Source organism: Tenrec ecaudatus, chromosome 9, assembly GCF_050624435.1.
Source record: "Tenrec ecaudatus isolate mTenEca1 chromosome 9, mTenEca1.hap1, whole genome shotgun sequence".
Lineage (NCBI taxonomy): Eukaryota > Metazoa > Chordata > Mammalia > Afrosoricida > Tenrecidae > Tenrec > Tenrec ecaudatus.
The window spans coordinates 87,472,355-87,493,189 of record NC_134538.1 but is presented as its reverse complement, the minus strand read 5'-3'; the positions used below and the strand labels follow the sequence as shown (position 1 = coordinate 87,493,189).

The window sequence follows — 20,835 nt, the reverse complement described above, 5'->3', positions numbered from 1 at the left end:
AGAGGTGTGGGTGTGTGGTGTATGTAGAAACACGTGTGCATGTGTGTCTGTGCGTCTATTTGAGCTATGACGAGACGGCCACATCATTAAACAGACCAGCTCCACCCCAAAGCTAGCAGGGAATTTTCAGTGAATGATACAAAGAAGCCTTTGAAATCTGATAGAAATAAAGAAGGACGGATAATGAGAGGAGTGAAGAAGATGTCGAGGATGAGTTGGAGAATTGAGCTCAGGACTGAAGAGCCAGACATGAAACTGTAAGGAAAGGAAAACATGCAAGCACACGTCAGAATTATTATGAGGATAAAACTGGTTACCATCGAGTCAATTCCAACTCATGGTAAGCCCCACGTGTCAGAGTTAAACCGTGTTCCAGAGCAGGTTCATTGGCTAATTTTTTGGAGGCAGATCATCAGACCTTTCTTCCACGTTACATGGACTCAAACCTCCAACCTTCCAGATAGCAGCCAAGCAGTGTTAACTGTTTGTGCCACCCTGAGATTCCCTCTCCCCAGAAACCAAAATCTAATTTTAAAAAATGCTTACACACGCAGATTGATGTGTGCATCTGGAAATGATGCTGTGCTGGGGAATAGATCAGTTAGACAGAGGTCCATCGCAGTCAGGGCCCATGGCATCCCTGTAAGCAAAACGGATCTGCATCACGTTCAAACTCGGTCACAGAACGACCAGCAAAGTAAATGTCAAGGTGGTGCTTACACGAGTGTAGGGATTAGGCAGCTGTAGACGAGATAAAGAGTAATTTATGGATTTTCTTACAATTCTTTTAATAAAATTTAATTTTGTGTAAGAAGTGGGATTTCAGCTCCAAGGGGAGGAGTGCAAAAGCAAGACCAGCAAATGCTGCTTTTCTACGTTTAATTCCAATGAGGAGGAAGCTGCAAACGCTTCTCAAGAACAGGCGCGCTAGCAGAGCTACGGCCTTTTCCCTGTCGGAGGAGGACACGTGGGCGAGAAGGACAGAGTCAGCGGCCGCTTCTGAATGGCGAGTGTGATCTTGCACAAGGATTGCTCTGCTTAGGAATCCCACAGTGTTGATTACAGAAGTAGGACCAGAGTAGCAATCTAGGTAACAAAACCCATCAGAACTGCATGTTTCTTTGGAAGGGTTTTTCCCCCTAGAGAACATGGCAACTATTCAAACTTTGGGAACTTTCTCGAGAATCATTTGTTCAATATCTATATACAAGGGCCCATTTCCACGAGCAGAGATTGAAACAATTTGATGCAGTTGAAATACAGACACGCATCCGTAATGGTTTGGGGCAATGTTTTATGGTACAGAAAGCATTCTAGGAGAAAAGAGTTATTCTTTCTTTTCCAACTCTCCTCTCAGGACTCTTTCTCTTTATTTTGAAGTTGAGGCTTTAGACTTTTATTAGTTAGTACTCACGTTTTTAAATAGGTCTGAGGAGTTGGTTTTGCTAGCACAAATATGAGTGAAAAGATGGAGAAAATTCTACCGACTCGCCTATTCCTCAGAGAGCAGCTGTCTCGCTATTGGACAGTTTGTGCTCCGCACAGCTGTAACCATCTACCCGCTGACGGCTTTGCTGTGAAAATTGTGTGAGAACAGCACTTCCTTCTGTGACCTGAGCAGTGGAAGGCAAATCAAACTCAACATCAGCCCAAGATTGACTTCTCTGAGGCAGAAGTCAGACGTGCCTCTACCTTCCACCTTCTTTACCAATTCAGACGCCAGGCATCCCTCTCATGGTACTCGCTGGGCTAGACAGTCCTTTGCCAGGCCACACAGAACTCAGAAATAATACTCATAGTTGCAAGGTTTATTAGAGAAGTTAACAGTTTACAATTCAAAATCAGAAAATCTAAGGATATAATTCTTTAGGTAAGAGCACCTCTTCTCAGTCATACCACAGGCACGCCTATCAGGGGTCCTCGGTCGCTCAGCCACAGCTTGCTCAGGCAAGGGTTACAAAGTTCCTTTAGCGCCATTGATAACTGCCCATAAAGCGCTCATTCCACCATCATCCTCAGCTCAAAGGTGCTAAGGTCCATTTTCATGGGTTAGCAAACCTAACTCCCCCAAAGAAGTGCCTGAAAGAACCCAGGCACAAGCAAGCATCTTGCTCAAAGGCATGCAGTTGTACTTGCTCTTTGTGCTGGGAAGGCCACTGCTGTCTCCTGCTTGCTCTTGGTTCCGTTGCCTCTGCTACTGCTGCTCCTCTGCGGTGCCTCTGCCCCGCCTTGGGGGTCACAGCTCCCTTCCCTGAATCAAGGCGGTTCAGTACTCAGGGATTTCAGAGTCCAAAGGACCTGACTTCTCCTGACTCTTCTTCCTTAATGATTGTAATATGCCCTCCCTCCTTCCTGCTTCTGAGATGGCTGCTGTGGTGGAATTCAGCTGGCTTCCACCAGTTTGGCAGAAGTGATACCTAATTGGTTGTTGAGCTCAGGGAACCAGTTGTTAAAATGGCAGTGGTGATCAGGGTTCTCTCAAAGGAGGGTGGATGGAAGCTGCCCAATGTGGAAATCACAAATGTATGTCCCTTACCCTTTTTGCTTTGGTTTGGTTTCCTGCCTTTTCTTCCTCAACAGTTTTATTAGCAAGTAATTTACATACCTTAAAATTCAGTAGCTCAATCATTCAATCATATCAAGGAGAATTATACAATCGCCTCCACCTCAATTTTAGAGCATCCCAGCCCCACCCGCCATGGTTAAATTGCCTTTAAGATGTGTTACACAATCACAGTCTGTTCTAGTGCTCCCTCCCACTATCCGTCTTCATTAGTTACTCCTGAAATCTCCCTTCCCTCCCTATCACCCACCACTCCCCACCCCTGTATTCCCTACATCCCCTTGTATCAGTTATTATCATTATGCATTCACTCCTCCTGTGCTTCACAGCTGGGGGGGCCCAATGGAAGACAATAACAAACAAAATCACACTGAGGTGGTAAGGATAAAAACATAATAGTACACAGACAAAAATACAAATAATGTGTACAAAGGAAAAGAGCCCCAACAACATTCAAAAAGTCAGGGAAGAAATTTCTGTCGTGGAACCAGTAAGAGATACTTGCACCCTGAACAAATTCAGGTCCCATCTCTAGGATGGTCAACTGGTCACGTATCAAATTCAACCCAGCAAAATCAAGATTACAATGGTCTCTGCCGGATATCCTTACCCTTTTGGGATGTTCATCTGTGCCACAATGTATTCTAAGCACCCATCGTAATGTTCATTCTGTCCATATCGTGGTTGGGTCCCATCAAGTCAGCTCTGTGCACAACCCTGTGCACAACAGCATGAAGCACTGCCTGGTCCTGCACCAGCCTCACGGTTGTGCCTCTGCCTGAGCCCACGGTGCCCATCCATCTCCTTGAGGGCCTTCCTTTCTTTTGCTGCGCCTCTGCTTTATCAAGCATGACCCCCTTCTCTAGGGACTGGTCTCTCCTGACAACATGTCTAAAGTATGTCAGATGAAGTTTCGCCTTCCTTGCCTCTAAAGAGCACTGTGGCCAAACTTTTTCCAAGACAGATCCATTTGTCCTTGTAGCAGTCCAATATGCTCAACATTCTTCTCTAGCACCACAGTCGAGAAAGATTATCATGGCCGGAGTCAGGTGCACCTTAGTCCCCAAAGTACCATCCTTGCTCTTCAATACTCCAAAGAAGTCTTGTGCAGCAGATTTACCTAATGCAACATGTCTTTTGATCTCTTGACTGCTCATTCCATGAGCATTGATTGTGGATCCAAGCAAGAGAAAATCCTTGATAATTTCAACTTTATCCCCATTTATCATGGTGCTAACCGATTGATCCTGTTGTGAGGATTTGGGTTTTCCTTACACTTAGTTATAATCCAGACTGAAGGCTACAGTCCTTGATCTTCATCAGCAAGTGCTTCAAGTCCTCCTCACGTTCAGTAAGCAAGCTTGGGTCCTCTGCCTATTGAAGGTTGTTAACAAACTTTCCTCCATTCCTGATGCATCATTCTTCTTCATACAATCCAGCTTCTCTGGTCGTTTGCCCAGCATACAATGTGAACAAGTATGGTGAGAGAATACAACCCTGATGCACACCTCACAACTACCTCCTGATCCATGTATAAGATCCTCTTGAGCACAGTGAAGTGTTCTAGAATTCCCATTCTTCTCAAGGTTATCTGAGGTTTATTAGGGTCCACATATAATGAAATGCCTTGGCAGTGCCAATGAAACAAGTCAACATCTTTCTAGTGTTCTCTGCTTTAAGCCAAGATCCATCTGACATCAGCAGGGATATCCCTTGTTCTATGTCTGAATCTGACCTGAACTTCTGGCAGTTCCCTGTCAATGTACTGCTGCAATGGTTGTGGTAATCTTAAGCAAAATTTTAGTTGTGTGGGATATCAATGATAGTGTTCTAAGGTTCCAGCATTCTGTTGGGTCACCTTTTGGGCGGATGGAAACAAATGGATCTCTTCCAGTCTGTTGACCAAGTGTCTGTTTTCCAAATTTCCTGTCATCAATGAGTGAGTGCGTCCAGTGCTTCTTCAGCTGGCTGAAATCTTTCAATGCATATTCCATCAATTCCTGGAGCCCTGTTTTTGGCTAATAATTCCATCCTTGAGTATAAAATACTACACAGAACTATGCTTGTAATATCTATTTGTTTCATAAAACTCATTGTATTTTTTATGAAGTACTACATTTTTATTCCCACGTGTTTGTTACTTCAATAAACAGAAGTATAATGTAAAGAGAAAAAATGCCAAAGAACCAGGGGGTGATACACTGTCATTTGTTTCAGTGTGTATTACACTCCGAATTCCCATGAGATATGATGGTGCTCTCCAATTAGTAAAACCAGTAGGAAGCTAGGACACCATGAGCCAATAGAAGTAGAACAGCCATATGAAAAAAAAAAAAATTCACTACTTCAGAAACCTTCAATATAAAATTTGCAGAAAATCATCAATTTGCCAGGCTTTCTCAGGAAAAAAAATTCTAGAAAATGTTGCAATGAGTTTTAATAAATGAGTAATGGATTGTGGACATTTAAAAGCAAATTGTAGCCAATTTCAAGATAGGAATACAGTTTCCATGTCTCAGTGAGGTCTGGGTGCCTACACAATCGCTCCGCTGATGCTCTGTAACAAACAGGGTCAGTTTTCTATCAAAATGACAAAGTATGGAGGTGAGGTGCAGTGTGCTTGCGCTGATGAGGTAAGATGGCAGACAGTGCGGAACTGAAGATCGGAAAATCGAGAGAACGTGGCTGCTAGCTGGGTTCCAGAGCTGGCCAGACATGGACTGGAGCTCGTCTGCTCCTGGCTGTGGACACCGAGCTGAGTCAGCTTCCGAGGACAACCGCAGCCCATGGCAATCCATCTGGTGACCGATCTGCTCCCCGACCCTCGCCCTCACATCCCCTTCAAACCCCAAACATCCAAATTTCAGCTCTGAAGGTACTGGGAAGGGGTTATTGATAGCGTGGATGACTGCATAACCCCACTCACAGAATTGTATGTGAAAGGAGACAGTCACTATCTGCTAGTGGATGGAGTAAGATACGGGCAAAGATAGATGGATGACAGATGATAGCTAGAGAGATGCGGGTTGGGGGGGCCGGGAAGAGAGGGGATTGAGGGGAACTGATATCAAGGAATGCAAGAAGAAAAAGTGTTTTGAATCTGACCGTGGCAGCAATGGTACAACACTACTTTATGTGATTGAACTCTGAAATGTGATGACGTCTGTAAGAGCTCCCAATAAAATTTTTTAAATAAAAGATTTTTTTAATTACAATATCTTGATTTTTTTGGAGCCAGATTGCTGGAATATTGAAGAAGTTTTAGCTCCATGAAAAGCAGCGGAATAACAATTACTCATGTTTAGTGACATCTTTCATTCCTAAATTGATACTAATAATTATTGAGATTTCATAGAAAATGTTCTAAAAAAAAAACTCCCAGAAGTATGCAAGTCCTGAAAGTGTTCCAAGAGCTGAAAATTTTGCCAGAGCAATTGCCTTAACTTCATCCGGAGCCAAAAGGAGTTTCTCAAAGACAAACATATTATGTTCAGAGAAGAGAAATCACCGGTTTCTAATACATCAAGCACAATGACTATTCGTCTAATCAGCCTCTTTCTAAAGGAGTGGGACTCTACTCCCGCAGTGAAAAGATGCTGAAGGACCAATCCCAACTAATGATCCTCGGATGAAAGCGAAGAATATTCCAAGTGAGAGGCCAATCAAGAGGCAATATGATCACATCTTTAACAGTTCTATTGCTTTTTGTCAGGTATTATTTGATATTTTTCATTAATATTTTATAACTGTCTTATAACTTAATCTGATGTTGCATAACTTTTTATTGTTCTTAGTTAAATACTGACTATGAAATAATAAACAAACTTTTGGTATCTTGATTTTTATACTTAAAACAGTCATTAGGACAGGCAACAAATCAGTTGTTAAATTATTTAAATCCCACCATAGGATGAGTGATTTTATACCTAGTTGGATGACAAAGTTGACCAATCCCCACATTCAAGTTGTTGTTTTTTTTTGCAATCACAGTTAACTTCCAAACCATCACGCATAACTGAATCGCCCTGTTCTGTCAGCATCTTCCCATCCTCTCTCACTCAGACCCACCAGGAAAAGAGAAGATACCACCAATCTGCACGCAGTTGCTTGGTGGAGGCTACAAAGACGATGTCTAGAAGAGTCATACCAAGCAAATCCTGGACCACATGCACTTTACTGACCGGTGTCCCGCTGTAACCAGGAGGGATGCAGGCTGCGGGGGTGACCCATGGTACCCTGGGGTTGGGCAGGAATGGCATGATGTCACTCAACAGTTAAATACTAGGTAATTTGATAGTTAAGTAATCATGTAATCTGGCAAGTATACATAATGAGTAGTTATCCACCATTTTCTTATGTGGCCATCCTCCATTTTCACATAATGGCCATTTTTATATAATGACCTGATCTTTGGGACCTAATCATGTAAATAAATGAGGGGTGTGTGTAATCAAATAATGAGCACAACATACTACTTTCACACACACTACACTTAACTGAATGACAACTTTTGCCTTTAGGAATTCCACAGTTGGCTCACTCTAGTCAGGATTACCATAATTCCATTCAAATCTCCATTCTACAAAATGTGTTCCTCTTCTTTATTATGTTAATGATTGTCTCTTATTACCTATCATTCAAATTTCTTAGAATCCAATGAAACAGGCAGTCTTGCCAACAGCTATGTTTTACATGTGAAGCATCTTCTCTTTGAGCAAAATCACCAAATTACCAATTAGTAATGAAAGCATTACTTTCCTGACATTCATTGGCTGTTTTCTAATAAGTAGTGTTGTCTCTCATCAAAATAAGTTAATGAGAATATTTGTCAGGCCTGATTCCATATGAGCATCTGACAAACACTGCTTGATCATTTGAAACTTCCCACTGCAGGATTAATCTTTGTTCTCATAATAACTTCTGAGTAAATCAAACCATTTTCTTTGAATGAAATGTAGTAGCAAGAGAATCAAAGGCTGGAACAATGACAGCTCATGGGAAAGTTGCTGCATTTAAGAGGTATAACAACCAATTATTAGAGTCAACATAAAAATGTCTCTTTAATACAAATAAGTGTTATTTTAAAACCCTTGCAAAGTCAAAAGATACACCCCTGGACATCTTTAGAAGCCCTGCTACTTTGACAATCATAATTTAAAGAGAAAAAAGGTAAGTGAAATAGAGTAATAGAGCCTATGTTTCCTGGAATATTGACTGTATCCGATTTAATGTGTATTGTTTTAGTCCAAGGTCATGTCTGATTGGAAGTACATCCGTCAGCAGCTTACTTGCTGTATCATAATTTGTTTTCTACAAAGGACAATGCCACTTTTGTTCTTTGGGAAGCTAGTTTCCAAAAAAATCACAAGGTATTTTTTTCCTGTACATTTCACCATTCCTTTTCATCAACCGAAATTCTTATTTTTGCCTACAACAAGATACGTGATGATTACTTAAAAGGTGCTGAGTTTCTATTTGTAGAAATTAAAAACTTGGAAATGGGCAGTGATGATGGTTTCACAACATGGAAAATGTAATTATATGTATTTATATTTATACAGCCTATCAAGTACAAATATTTAAACATATATATATTCTATGCTAAATATTACTAAAAATCAATCTTATAGGAATATATCAAGTAATTGATGGCAGGTTAATTTTTATTAATATTTAAATGACATTTATTGTTCAAAACAAAATATTTTGTTTACAAAACTTGATTCTAATTTTTAAACTTTATTTCTGACTATTACGTTTGTATTGTTAGTTGCCATCAGTTTTATTCCAACTCAGGGTGTCCTCATGGGTACAGATCACAACTGCACTCTATATAAAACTTTTCAAGACAGTGATATTTGAAACCAAATAACCAGGACAAGTCTAGGTAGTTTGCCATTCCCCCACCCCTTCCTTTAACTAGCAGTGGACTCCTTGCACTGTAGTGCCAAGGTCATCAAACAACAACAAAATCACAGCTGCCAAGTCCATCCCAACTTCTGGTAACTCTATAGGATAGAGTGAACTTCCCCATAGGATTTCCAAAGCCGTAAATGGTGTGTGTGTATGTGTGTGTGTGTGTGTATAGATAGGTAGATAGATAGATAGATAGATAGATAGATAGATAGATAGATAGATAAGTAGACAGACATATATGAAATACCTCACTGCCACAGAGTCAATGCCAACCCATAGCAACCCTATAGGACAGGGGAGAACTGGGCCTGCGAGTTTCTGAGACTGTAACTCTTTATGGGAATAGAAAATCCCATCTTTTTCCTAAAAAGTAGCTGGTGATTTCCAACTGCTGACCTTCTGGGTAACAGGCCAATGCATGACCACTATGCTACCAGGTATCCTTTGTAAATTGTGGCCTTTAAGAGCATTTAATCTTGACTGTGATGTGGGGCAAAGTTTCCTACTCTGGTAGGAATGCTCAAGTCCCACAGAAGTATTAACAAATCTTTTGTTATTTAAAAAGAGATAATGATTTTTTTGGTATTTCAATGAAATGTGTTGTGTGAGGGTGCAAAGTGGTATCATCTTTTACAGAATCAAGTTAGCAATATCAATCCAGATAATAAGCCAGAAAGTACCTTAAACACATACAGTGAATCTATGAATTTAGTATTAGGAAATAGAAGATGAATACAAAGGTTTGCTGGAGTCGGTAGAGCATTACGTCAGCAATTTACTGCTCAGTAGTTCAGAGAACAGAGGGCTTGGTCTTTTTATCCGACCAGTTATGAACTGTATGATTTTGGGCCAGTTAGCTCATCTCTCTGCCTCCATCTCTTCATCTACACTATGGAACTAGTTAATGATGTCTCAGCCATGTGTTGAAAGATAATGGAGCTAAAGAGATTCCTTAGAGCACAGTAGAAGTTGCCTAATTAAAAAAAATTATTAGTTGGGATTTAGTACAGATATCATTCCATATTTCAATCACGTCAAGTAGAATGTACAGTTGCTACCACAATCAGCTTCCAAACATTCTTTTTCTACATGGACTCCGTGACATCGTTTCCCTTTTGCTCCATCACCACTGTACCCCCCACCCCTGAACCCTTTAATTTTACTTGCTGGCCCTCTAGGTTCATCAGTCCTAGGTTTCATATATCAAAAAAAAAAATCATATCCCACAGCCTCAAGAGTGGCCTCCATTGACATAACACCTCTGAGAGACCCTCTAAAATGAACAATCAAAAGCTGAAGAAAACAATACAAACCAAGAATACAGAAAAATTTGGAAACTAGATCAGGTCCAGCCCACATCACAGGGGGCATCTACTCACAAAGTTTTAGCTGTTCAGGTCAGATTTCTGCCTTTGATCTTCCATACTCCTTTCTCTCAAGCACTCTGTTTAGTGACCACTTTCCTCTCAGCCCTCAATTGTAGATAAGGGGACTTCTCTACAGACTTATTTCCTGAGTGTTTCCATAAAAGAATCTCGGGCTCCCACTGTCATCCATTGCCTTCTGCACCCGGATTCTCACAATTTAGGCTCTGATACTGGTCCCTTCTTTGATTTCAGATCATATGGGTTCCAGTCCTTCCGTGACTGATGATGATGGGGTTCTTCCATGTGGACTTGGTTGACATCTCACTTGGGGAGTTGGGGGAGGGAACTCAGAGGGAGATGGCATCAAGAAATCCAGGAAGGAAAAGCATGTTTGGAGACTGATTATTAATCTTACAATTCTGTTTGACATGATTGAATGATGAAATGATATGACATATGTATTAATTCCCAAGTTACAACAAATAAAAAAAAAAAGGATAGATCCAGGAATGGGTTTAGGGCTTGCATTAAATCCTAGTTCCAACTTAAGAGCAATTAGTTCTTGCATCATGGCCCTGCTCCCTGCTCGATACTCGCCCTCAGGAAGGGAACACAGAAGAGACAGGGGCGCTGGAAGAATTGAGATGGTTCCCAGTTATCAGCTAAAATAGCATCTAGGGTCTTAAAGGTTTGTCTGATATCTCTGCTACAACTGGGGCCATGAATATTTAGGCTACCAACAATTGTTTTGTATCCTTTTGCCTATGCTGCTCCTCCTTGCAAATCTTCTACCTTCGCTTTTGCCCCCGCTTAGTCCCCTTTGCGTCTCAAGCCTTGTCTCACCAACACAAAGCCTCATTGTTAAAAGCACTGAGCTTGAATTCAGGGGCTGTGGGTTGTAACCATGCATGGCCATGATATCTTAACCAATAGGAAGAATTCACTTGAAAGATAAATGTGCAAATTCTACCACAATCTTCTTTGGTTTGGGTTTTTTCCCCATTCATAGAGGAATTGATCATTCATCCTAGAATCTTATTGAAGTAGAATTAGATTCTAATTTTGGCCTGTGTGAAAGCTAAAACATCCCCTTCTATTCCTTTTTGCCATCCATGAGATAAAATATGCAAAACCTGCATCCAAAAATTTCACATGCATAACTCAAGTCATCTTTTACAAACACTTTTATGCATGGATATTAAACTGGCGCTGTAATGCTATTCATTATTTAAATGTTTAATTTCCCATAAAATTCCTAGCAAAAGTGACAACTTTACAAACAGTAAACAATGAAAAATGCTTAAGATTGACTTCTTTAAAAAAAAAAAGATTTAAAAAAAAGATTGACTTCTTTTGTAGTTCTTTTTTTTTTCACATTAACCCTGATTCTGTGATTTTTCAAATGTCAACTTTATCCCTGTGAGTTTATCTGTAGCCATCAAAGAGAAGCAGCTGTATTTACATTTTAATTGCATAACTTAGGTGGACTAGATTGTGTGTGTGTATGTGCATACATTCCCATGTGCATACATATGTATTATTATTGTTGAGTATTTGGTGAAGTTTGGGGAGACAGAAAGAGTGTAATCATGTATCTTTCATTTAAGAAAGAAGAGGGAGAAGAAAGGGAAAAAACAACTTCAATATTTCATGACACTTAATTTGAGTTCAAATGTAAAATTTTGCAAAACGTATTAAGAGGAGCTCGTTTATAGAACGCCACAAGTTTCCCTATCAATAAGCTACAGCTAATCGCAGATACCCCTTTTTTCCTAAAAACCAAGGCTTTTATTCATTATTGTATTGATGCCACAGCATGGGTTTGGTTTGGGAGTAATGTATTGTTTTTCATTTTGAATAGTTTTATTGGCACATATTTCACATATCACACAATTTAATATTTCAATCATGGGGTAAAAATATTTAAAGGATCAAAATAAAGTGTAATCGTTTCTTAGTAGAGAGCATTTTAAAACTATGTGCATCATTTAATTTTGAAGTGTAAATCAAAGAATATAAGTATAAATGTATTTAAATACAAATACATTTTTTAAAGACCTGCTTTGTTTTTGTACGGACCTCTAATAGGAATTCTTGTAAAAGCAAAACTTGCTCATTTTTCCCCAAAATGTTTCTGATTATAGGCCATAGGTTCAAGACTTGGTGCCATAGTACAAAATGCGACCTGCATGGGAGTCTCGGCTATTGTTTCCTTCATCTATGGATGGGAGATGACACTCTTGATTCTGATTATCGCTCCGGTGCTTGCTCTGACAGGAATCATTGAAACTGCAGCAATGATTGGGTTTGCCAACAAGGACAAGCAAGAACTTAAGCATGCTGGGAAGGTAAAATGGAGACTTCGTTTACCATCATCCATAGTTTAAGATTAAAAAATAATCAGAGTGCCCATTTCTATAATGTGCTGGCTTCCTCCCTGAGGCACCTGTAGAAGGTGTAGATAGACCAAGAGGCAGTGAGAGCAGTTGAAGGGGGTGTGCTCGATATGTTACAGTGCAATGGTCTGAAAGTTAAATGGACTGAGTTCAAGTTCAGTCTATCTCTAGTAGCTAAGTGATATGAGCGAGTTATTTAAACTTTTCTGGAACTTTGTTTCCTTGTCTGTAAAGTAGAAGTAAGAATAGTATTCACTGACACATTTTTTTTTATAAAGCGTGCCAGAACTGGTGTATGCACACAATTATAAGAGTGCCTGGAACACAGTAAACCACAAAAGCCTGCTGTCCTGGAGTTCCTACCGAGTCCTGGTGCCCCGTGTGGCGCAGAGAAGAACTGCTCTACAAGGCTTGTCTGGCTCTAAGTTTTATAGAAGCAGATGGTAGTTTCTCACCAGGCCTTTGGGTGGGTTCAAACCACCCACCTTCAGGTTAGCAGCTGCACATAAGCCATTCACAACATCCACAGACCTTTGGACGACAGTAAACACTCAATAGCTTTAAGCATTATGACTGTGCTGCATCATGGGAGATTTTTCTCATGCTCTGATTGCTGAATAATTACATGTGCCTGAAAAAAAATCATTGCTCTGGGTCTTTTCAAACTAAAAGGGAAATGCAATCATTTCTGAATAGAAGGCAACACACTGCTTATAGAAAGTGCCTAACACAAGGTTTTAGAGACAAGAACCATTTTTATACTGGTCAAAATAAACAATGTAAGTATTTTTAAGATTCTTTGACACTTGTTTTTCTGGATCAAACATGTTTACATGTAAGTACTTGTTCAATTGGAGTTTAGGGAAATATTTGCCTTGTGAAATTATAAGATCTGAGAGAATCAAAGATTCATAATGTATTTAAACCATTGAATGTATGGTACATGAATTATAGAAAGTCGATAAAATCATTTCAATTTTTTTAAATACAAGAATTGAAGATCCAACCCTTCAGTCAAAGTAGAAATCCCAAATGGCCATTCACCTGCTCATCCCCCTTCATCTTCCCATCCTGTGGCAGGCAAAGCATGACCTACCCTCAGAAAGCTTTGAATAACAGGTAGCTCTTTGTAACTTCTGTCTTTGTTTTTTAATTGGCCTGCTATCTTAATCTCCATGGCTGTACTCTTGCTAAAGACCCCCAAGCCTTTTTTCTCAAGACAGCCCTTCAGAAGCTGTGTCATGTAAAACCCTGAGTCTTCTCTTAACCTTTAGGGCATTTCCTTCCACACTGCTATATTGATGAGCCATCCTCTGGCTAGAAAAAAAAAAACAAAAAAAGATTGTAATTTCATTTACGATTTGTGTCAATGTGACTGTATCATTGCTGGCATGTTAAATGTCTTATGAATATTCATGACTAAGGGTTCTAAGCACATGACTCAAGGTAATTTTCTTTAGCTAACCTTTCCACATTTCTTGCCCTGGATGAGGACTCTTAAAATGTCTTCTGCTGTTCAGACTGAACAACTTTGGTTAAGATTGGTCTCAGAGACAGGCAAACATTTTAGTCACCTCTCTCATTACAAAAATTTATTCATTAGTGGTACCCCAGCTCATGATAGTCTATTCATCTTACTTTTATGCCTAAACTTTATTTATACATGCACCCTAAGAAACACCTATTTGTTTTTTCATCTTACGTGGGGTTTTCTTTCCTATTATTGGAGCAATATCACATTATCCAAACAGCCACATCCATCAAATAGGCTATCTGAGTCATTTTCTAATACTTTTAGTCAATCTTTAATTTATCAAACATCAGCTTAGTATATTGAAAATGGCATATGTTGGTCCTTCTTTGATTGCATGTGCATCTTTGCAAAACTCCGCCAATGTTTTCTTTTTCAGGTTTTAAATGCTCACATTACCTTTTTTTTAAGTTGCATATACATTTCTAAGGTTATGTAAAGATATTGGTCATTTATCTGTTTTGAAAAGTAATCACAAAATTGCTTTGTTCTTTTTCCTTCAGTATTCTTTTTTAGGGGGGATTGTTTGTTTTATTGGCACTTCTTCCATTTATCATACAATTCAATAGTTCAGTCACATCAAGAAGATTTGTACAATCATTACCACAGGGGATTTTAGAACACTCTCTCCTTTTCACTCATTATGACTGTCATTTTTTAATAGAGGCAAAAATATGTGCAACAAAGCACATATGCACTAGTTCAACACTTTCTACGTGTCTAATTCAGTGCCACGAGTCTTCAGCATTCTTTGTCCATTTTCCTTGCACACTACAAAATCTATTATAATTACAAGTGGCTGAGCTCGTTGTGAAAGTTCACGTGAATGTAGAGAAGCGAATGAGCATTTAGATAATTCAACCTCAAAGCCAAGAGCAGAATCCTGGAGTTGTGCACCCTGGCCAGAGGTTTGGTTGCCTTCTGTAACCATGTTCCCCTCGAAGAATGCCTGCCATCTGAGTCTGCCCCTCGGCCAGACCAGAAACCAAATATGAACACCGCCAGACTCTCTTTCCAACAAGCATGCGTTCTTGTGTCCAGTAAGTTGACTCCAAACCACAAATCGTCCCTCTATTTTGAGTTCCACATGATTACTCATGCTCTGGAAACAATATGAGTATGGGTCGTCTGTGACTTAAATTTCATTGAGACATGACTAAACCTTCTAGCCCCATCTCACTACTTTACTAGCTTCCCCTGAGTCCTTGGTTGTGATTTGCATGTTGGTACTAGAATAAAATAATTGTTTATTTGATTTTCCTATTCTTTGCTAGTTAGGAGAACTCCTTCGCAAGATGATATATGGACATAATCTTCTCCGGTGTTTAGTTTCTCCCAGTCAGTGGACCAGTTTAAATTTTTAAAAATTGATGGAGGTTAAACTTAGATGAGTTGACTTTTTTTAAAAGGAGCTGTCACCAAGGGCTCAATAGAAAATAAATGTCTAGAAAATAATCATGGCAACATAAGTACAAATGTAATTGATACAATTGCTATATGGATTGTTACATGAGCTGTAAGAGCCCTCAATAAAATGTTTGGGTTTTTTTAATTGAACAAAGAAGCACCATAGGATCCAGCAATATCAATGCTAGGTATATATTCCCCAAATAATTAAAATGAGGAACACACACAAATACACAGAGACTTCTTTGGTCTATTATCTTGAAGGTCCCGAGGTGGGGCCAAGAGTTTGCAGCTGTAACCCTGGTTGGCACACCGGTTAAGCATTGGGCTACAAACCACAAGATCAGCAGTTCAAAACCACCAGGGGCTCTGTGGGATAAAACCCACAGGAACAGTTCTATTCTGTCCCAGTAGGGTTCCTGTGAGTCAGAATCCATTCAATAGCAGAGAGCTTGATTTAGGGGTTTGCTGCCCTGAAAGTTGGTGGTTTGAATGTACCCAGCTGCCACAAAGATAAAGATGGTTAGGTGTCACTGAGTGGATTTCAACTCATAGTGGCCCCATGGGACAAATTATGATGCCTCAGGGGGGTTGCTGGGCTGTAATCTTCACAGGAGCAGATTGGCTGATTTTCTGCCACAGAGTCATGGTGTGGGTTCGAACTGTCAATCTCCTGTGCCACTAGAACTACTTCCAGGAGGATGACAGCCAAGAAAAACCCAGGGAGCCGTTCTTCTCAACAACACATGGGCTGGTCCCAACTCAGCATTGAATTAACAGCAATGGGCTTGGGTCATTCAAGTCATTATCTTGAAATGAATTTTGGGGGAAACAAAAAGGAAGTCAAAAGTATTTGTCAGGGAAACGGATTGGCTGGAGCTTCTTAATATGTCCCCAGTGTATCTAACTAGCATTCACAACTGGAAAAGGTTCATCGCTACTCATTTTGCTTATATATTTTATTGTCCTGTTTTATAAGATAGCAACTGAAGCTTTGGAGAATATCCGTACTGTCGTGTCACTCACCAGAGAAAAAGCCTTTGAACAAATGTATGATGAGACGCTTCAGATTCAACACAGGTGACTGCAGCTTCCTACTGATTCCATGAAGTCTATGTGGCAGTATTGCCCTAGCCCACCACACATTCACCTGCTGCCTCGTTTGCCCTCGAAGCTTCCGCAGGGCCAGTTCTCCTCTGCCCTGCTGAGTCACGAGGTGTCAGATCCAGCTCGATGGCAGGGGGTTTGGGAGATTTTTTTGAGAGACAAAAGATTGTTCCGCTCTTTATATTAAATTCCTAAGCGAGTTCACATTTTACAACAGATCTGTACACAATATGTTTGCTCACATCTTTTCATTTTAAAACAGGACTTCTTGTCATGTTGGTTTAGTGATGTTCTCTGTTGACTTGGTCAGCGAGGTCCTGGTGTGCGCTTGTTCTCGTGTTTACATTCAGGACCACTTACTTAACGTCCACGACTTATGCTCTAAGTGAACGCAAAATTATAATAGAGAACATTTCTAAACACCTCTAAACGAAATCTCTCCAGCTCGTGTTAAGCTGCCTTTCACAGACTTTGCTCATTCTTTGTCCTTGTCTGTAAACAAAACCTGACTGCACTTAACTACGGAGCAAGCTGTGGAGAAAAATCATGCTATGCTCTCTTTTCTCTGTGAATAATTCTCAGCAGTAGAAACCCACTTTCTCTTTCAGTCCTTAGAGGGAAATGCATGTTTCAGTAAATTGTAGCATTTCTAATTCTTCTGCACTCACTACTCTGCAATGTTCTTTAAATGGACCTCACTGTATCTCATGGCCCGTTGTTTGTTAAATGTTGTGTGTTTCAGAAGCGCCCTGAAGAAAGCCCAGATTTTTGGAAGCTGTTACGCGTTCAGCCATGCCTTCCTGTTTTTCAGCTACGCAGCATCCTTTTGTCTGGGAGCCCATTTAGTTCAAGCTGGCCGGATGACCTCCGAGGGCGTCTTCGTGTGAGTTGTGTAAACGTCAAAGCACTCTGAGTGTGCCTGATACTTCAATGACCTGGAACCCGCCCCAGTGTCTAGCAGAATGTTACTTCCATTACGTATGTGCAAAAGATATGCTCACGTGCATGCACACCTGTGTACACATTGCATGCATATGTTCATGTATACACATGTACGTGTGTACATATATATCATACATGTCTGTGTGTGTATATATGTATGTATAGTCATTGAAGTGTGGACCTGCTGATAAAAGGCTGGCATATTTTTTGAAAGCGGGCGATGCTGGTTTCAGTTTCCTAGAAATTGGGACTGTACGGGGTTCAATTATGACCTCTCATCACCCATTCCTTAGGAAATTTGTGAGCCTTCCAGACACTCCAAATGCCCTGGTGGCTCAGTGGGATAGCATTGGGCTGCAAATGAAGAGGTCAGAAGTTCTAAGCGAACAGCAGCTGTATGGGAGAAAGCTGAGGCGCTCTGCTTTGATAAAGGTGTACAGCCTCGGAGAGCCTCCGGAGCAGTTCCACTCTGTCCGATTAGGGTCACTAAACATTAGACTCGACGCCAGGTGCCGGGCTCCGGAAACTCAGGGTGGCAGTGTCTTCTTGAAACATGTCAGTCAATTGGTGCTGCTGAGCAAGCACTCTAGAACAACACATGTAAATGGCAGACGCCCTTCCGGATTGCCTTTTGTTCTTATGTTTGGAACTGGTCATCAGATTCTAATGAGGATGCTGTTTTCCAAAGCACTGGGACCTTCTATTTTGAAATTCTGGAAATATAATCAAGAAAAGATTTATGGGTATATCCAAATCCCATTGGTGAAATTAGAAAACTTAATTATGAATGAGCTTCCTCTGCCTCCCTGTATTGTTAGAAAACATCTTAATCTACAGTCAAATACCATTGCTAGCCAGTTAGAACCAAAGAAATCCATGCAATATTTGACTCTAAAAAGGTTATATATTTTGACAATTACCCCATCAAAGCATAAATATCATAACAAGGATCAATCTCTTCAAAATAATGTCGGGCAGTTAATGTGCATGACAAAACTGAGGCTATACGTGGGAATCTTTCCATCTCAAAGGGCATCTCAGGGGAAAGCAATGCTCTCTCTTCATTATTTTCTCTATCACTACTATTTCTTTTCTTTATAATGACATATCTTAACAAAAATAATGAAATCCCATAACCCCAAATTCTCTATTTCCTATGTCTCTGCTTTCTTCTGCAGCAAAACAAATCCCCAAATCTGTTTTCTACACTCTTGTATCCCGTAAGCCTCCTGTCTTCTCATCTCTCCTGAACCGAACCCACTGGAGTTGAAGTTTAGTTCCCACCAACCACTGGAAAGATTCATTGTCAAGGTCACCACTCATAAGTATCCCATCCTCCTGTGCTGTCATCTATCTGAGTTCAGCTTTCTAATTTCACCTCATGTGACATCTCAGCAGCATTCGAGCTCTCCTTCCTGAAACAGTTTCTTCCCTAGGCCTCTGAGAAGCTTTTTGCTGTTCCCTTCTCCTGCATCATTGGCACTTCCTTCTCTTTTTCCTTCACTAGCTCCTTTTTTTCTGCTAGGCCTCTGTCTCCAGCGTCACATCTTCATTGGTAATTTCATCCAGTCCAGTGGTTTTAAATGCCACCTATATGCTGGGGACACCCTTCTGTCTCTGTCCAACCCTGATCCTTTCCCCTGATACCACATCCTTATCCAACTACCTATCACACCGCGCTAGGGATTAACATTATCTTAGTGTGTCTAAAACAGAGCTCAAGATGTTTTACCCCAAAAGTGGTTCTTCCCCAGCCTTCCCCATGTTGGCAAACAGGGTCACCAGCCATGTGGTTAACTGAGAGAAAAACCTGAGAGCTATCTTACTGCTTCTAACTATGTCCTGACAACTCTAACTCCAAAATCACCACCTCCATCGTAGCCTGACCCAAGTCCCTGTCTCTCTGGAGTGGATCCCCACCGCCTCCTGCTCACTGATGTCCCTGCTTCCACTCTTGCTTCCTTATAATTCATTCTCCACAGATGAGACCAATAATGACCTTTTCAATTTATTGTTAATTGGGAATTAACACATATAGCATTCCATAGTTCAATCACGTCAAGCAGTGTTGTGCAATTGCTACTACAATCAGTTTCCAAACATTCCTTTTTATTTCTGGACTCCTTGACCTTCTCTCCCTATTACCCCTTCTCCCCACTAAACCCTGCCCCCAAAACCCTTATTCTACTTGCTGTCCCTATAGGTTCACCAGTCCTGGGTTTCATATACCAAAAGACAAAAAGTTCTATAACACAATTTCAAGAGGGAGACCCCCAATGACCTAACACCTCTGAGATATACACAAATATGAACAAACAAAACAAAAATACAGAAAATGTTGAAAACCAGATCAGGTCCAGTGTGCATCAGAGACAGGATCAACTGACAAATTTTAACTGTTCAAGTCAGATTTATCCCTTTGATCTTCTCTCCTCATCTCTCCAGTGCGCTGTTTAGTAACCACTTTCCTCCCACCCCGCTATTATGGGTAAAGGGAGATCACTGAAGGCTTATTTCCTTTGTAGTTCTTTCAAAGTACAAATCTAATCACACCTCTTAAAGGGTTCCATGGATTTCCCATTGGTGTTGGAATAAAGCCAAATTCCTTCTCATGGCCGACAAGCCCTACATCGGCGGTTCTCAACTTGTGGGTCAAGACCCCTTTGAGGGTCAAATGATCCTTTCACAGGGGTCACCTAAGACCATTGGAAAACACATATTTCTGATGGTCTTGGGAGGTGAGGCACCCTCCTCTATCCGTCTCCAGGCAGGTCCGCCTACATGCAGTTATGCCTATATATGAGTACTGTTACCCAAGCTACACCATGCTTCAAGACAAAATTTCATTTATTTGTCACTAGAAATAAATATTTCGCAATATCCAATTACATATTGTTTTTGTGATTAATCACTGTGCTTTAATAATGTTCAATTTGTAACAATGAAAATACAACCGCATATCAGATATTTACATTACAATTCATAACAGTAGCAAAATGACAGTCATGAAGTAGCAAGTACAATAATGTTATGGTTGGGGCTCACCACCACATGAGGAGCTGTATGGAAGGGTGGTGGCGTGAGGAAGGTGGCGAACCAGTGCCCTACATGACGCATCCCTGTCCTCCATTCTTTTCCACCTCCTCTACCGCCCACTCATCCTTCCTGGGCCTCACTCAAAACCAAACTCACTGTCAGGGACTCATTCTGACCCACTGCAACCCCGTGGGACAAAATAGATCGACCCTGAAACTTTGTATCTCTGTGGGAACAGACCCGGCTTTCTTTGCAGAATGACAGGTGGGATTGAACCACTGAACTTGCAGGTAGCAGTTCAATGTGTAACCTGTTACACTACCAGGACTCTTTATTTCTGCCCTTAGAATATTTTTCCCCCTTCTGCCTGAAATTATGACTTCCAAGATTCCCAGTATCTTCTTTCTTACCATCCAGGCCTCTGCTGTGACGCTTCCCCTGGCACCCCTACCTCGTCACCCTCAATCCCATTGCTCTGTTTGGTTCTGCTTATACACATGCTACTATCGGAAACTGTCCTGTTTGTTTCCCTGTTCACTGATTATATGGACAGGAAGCTCAGCGAGGGTA

The 20,835-nt window shown here is 40.7% G+C and overlaps 1 protein-coding gene across 1 annotated transcript in view; it reads left to right on the top strand.

Annotated features, from left to right (window-relative positions):
- The window catches only part of ABCB5 (ATP binding cassette subfamily B member 5), a 124,935-nt gene that overhangs the window by 82,040 nt on the left and 22,060 nt on the right, over positions 1–20,835 (top strand). Inside the window, exons 20-22 of the mRNA XM_075557582.1 lie at positions 11,991–12,194; positions 16,160–16,260; positions 17,030–17,170. Of these exons, the coding sequence (XP_075413697.1) occupies positions 11,991–12,194; positions 16,160–16,260; positions 17,030–17,170 (446 nt within the window). The remainder of the gene's footprint in view (positions 1–11,990; positions 12,195–16,159; positions 16,261–17,029; positions 17,171–20,835) is intronic.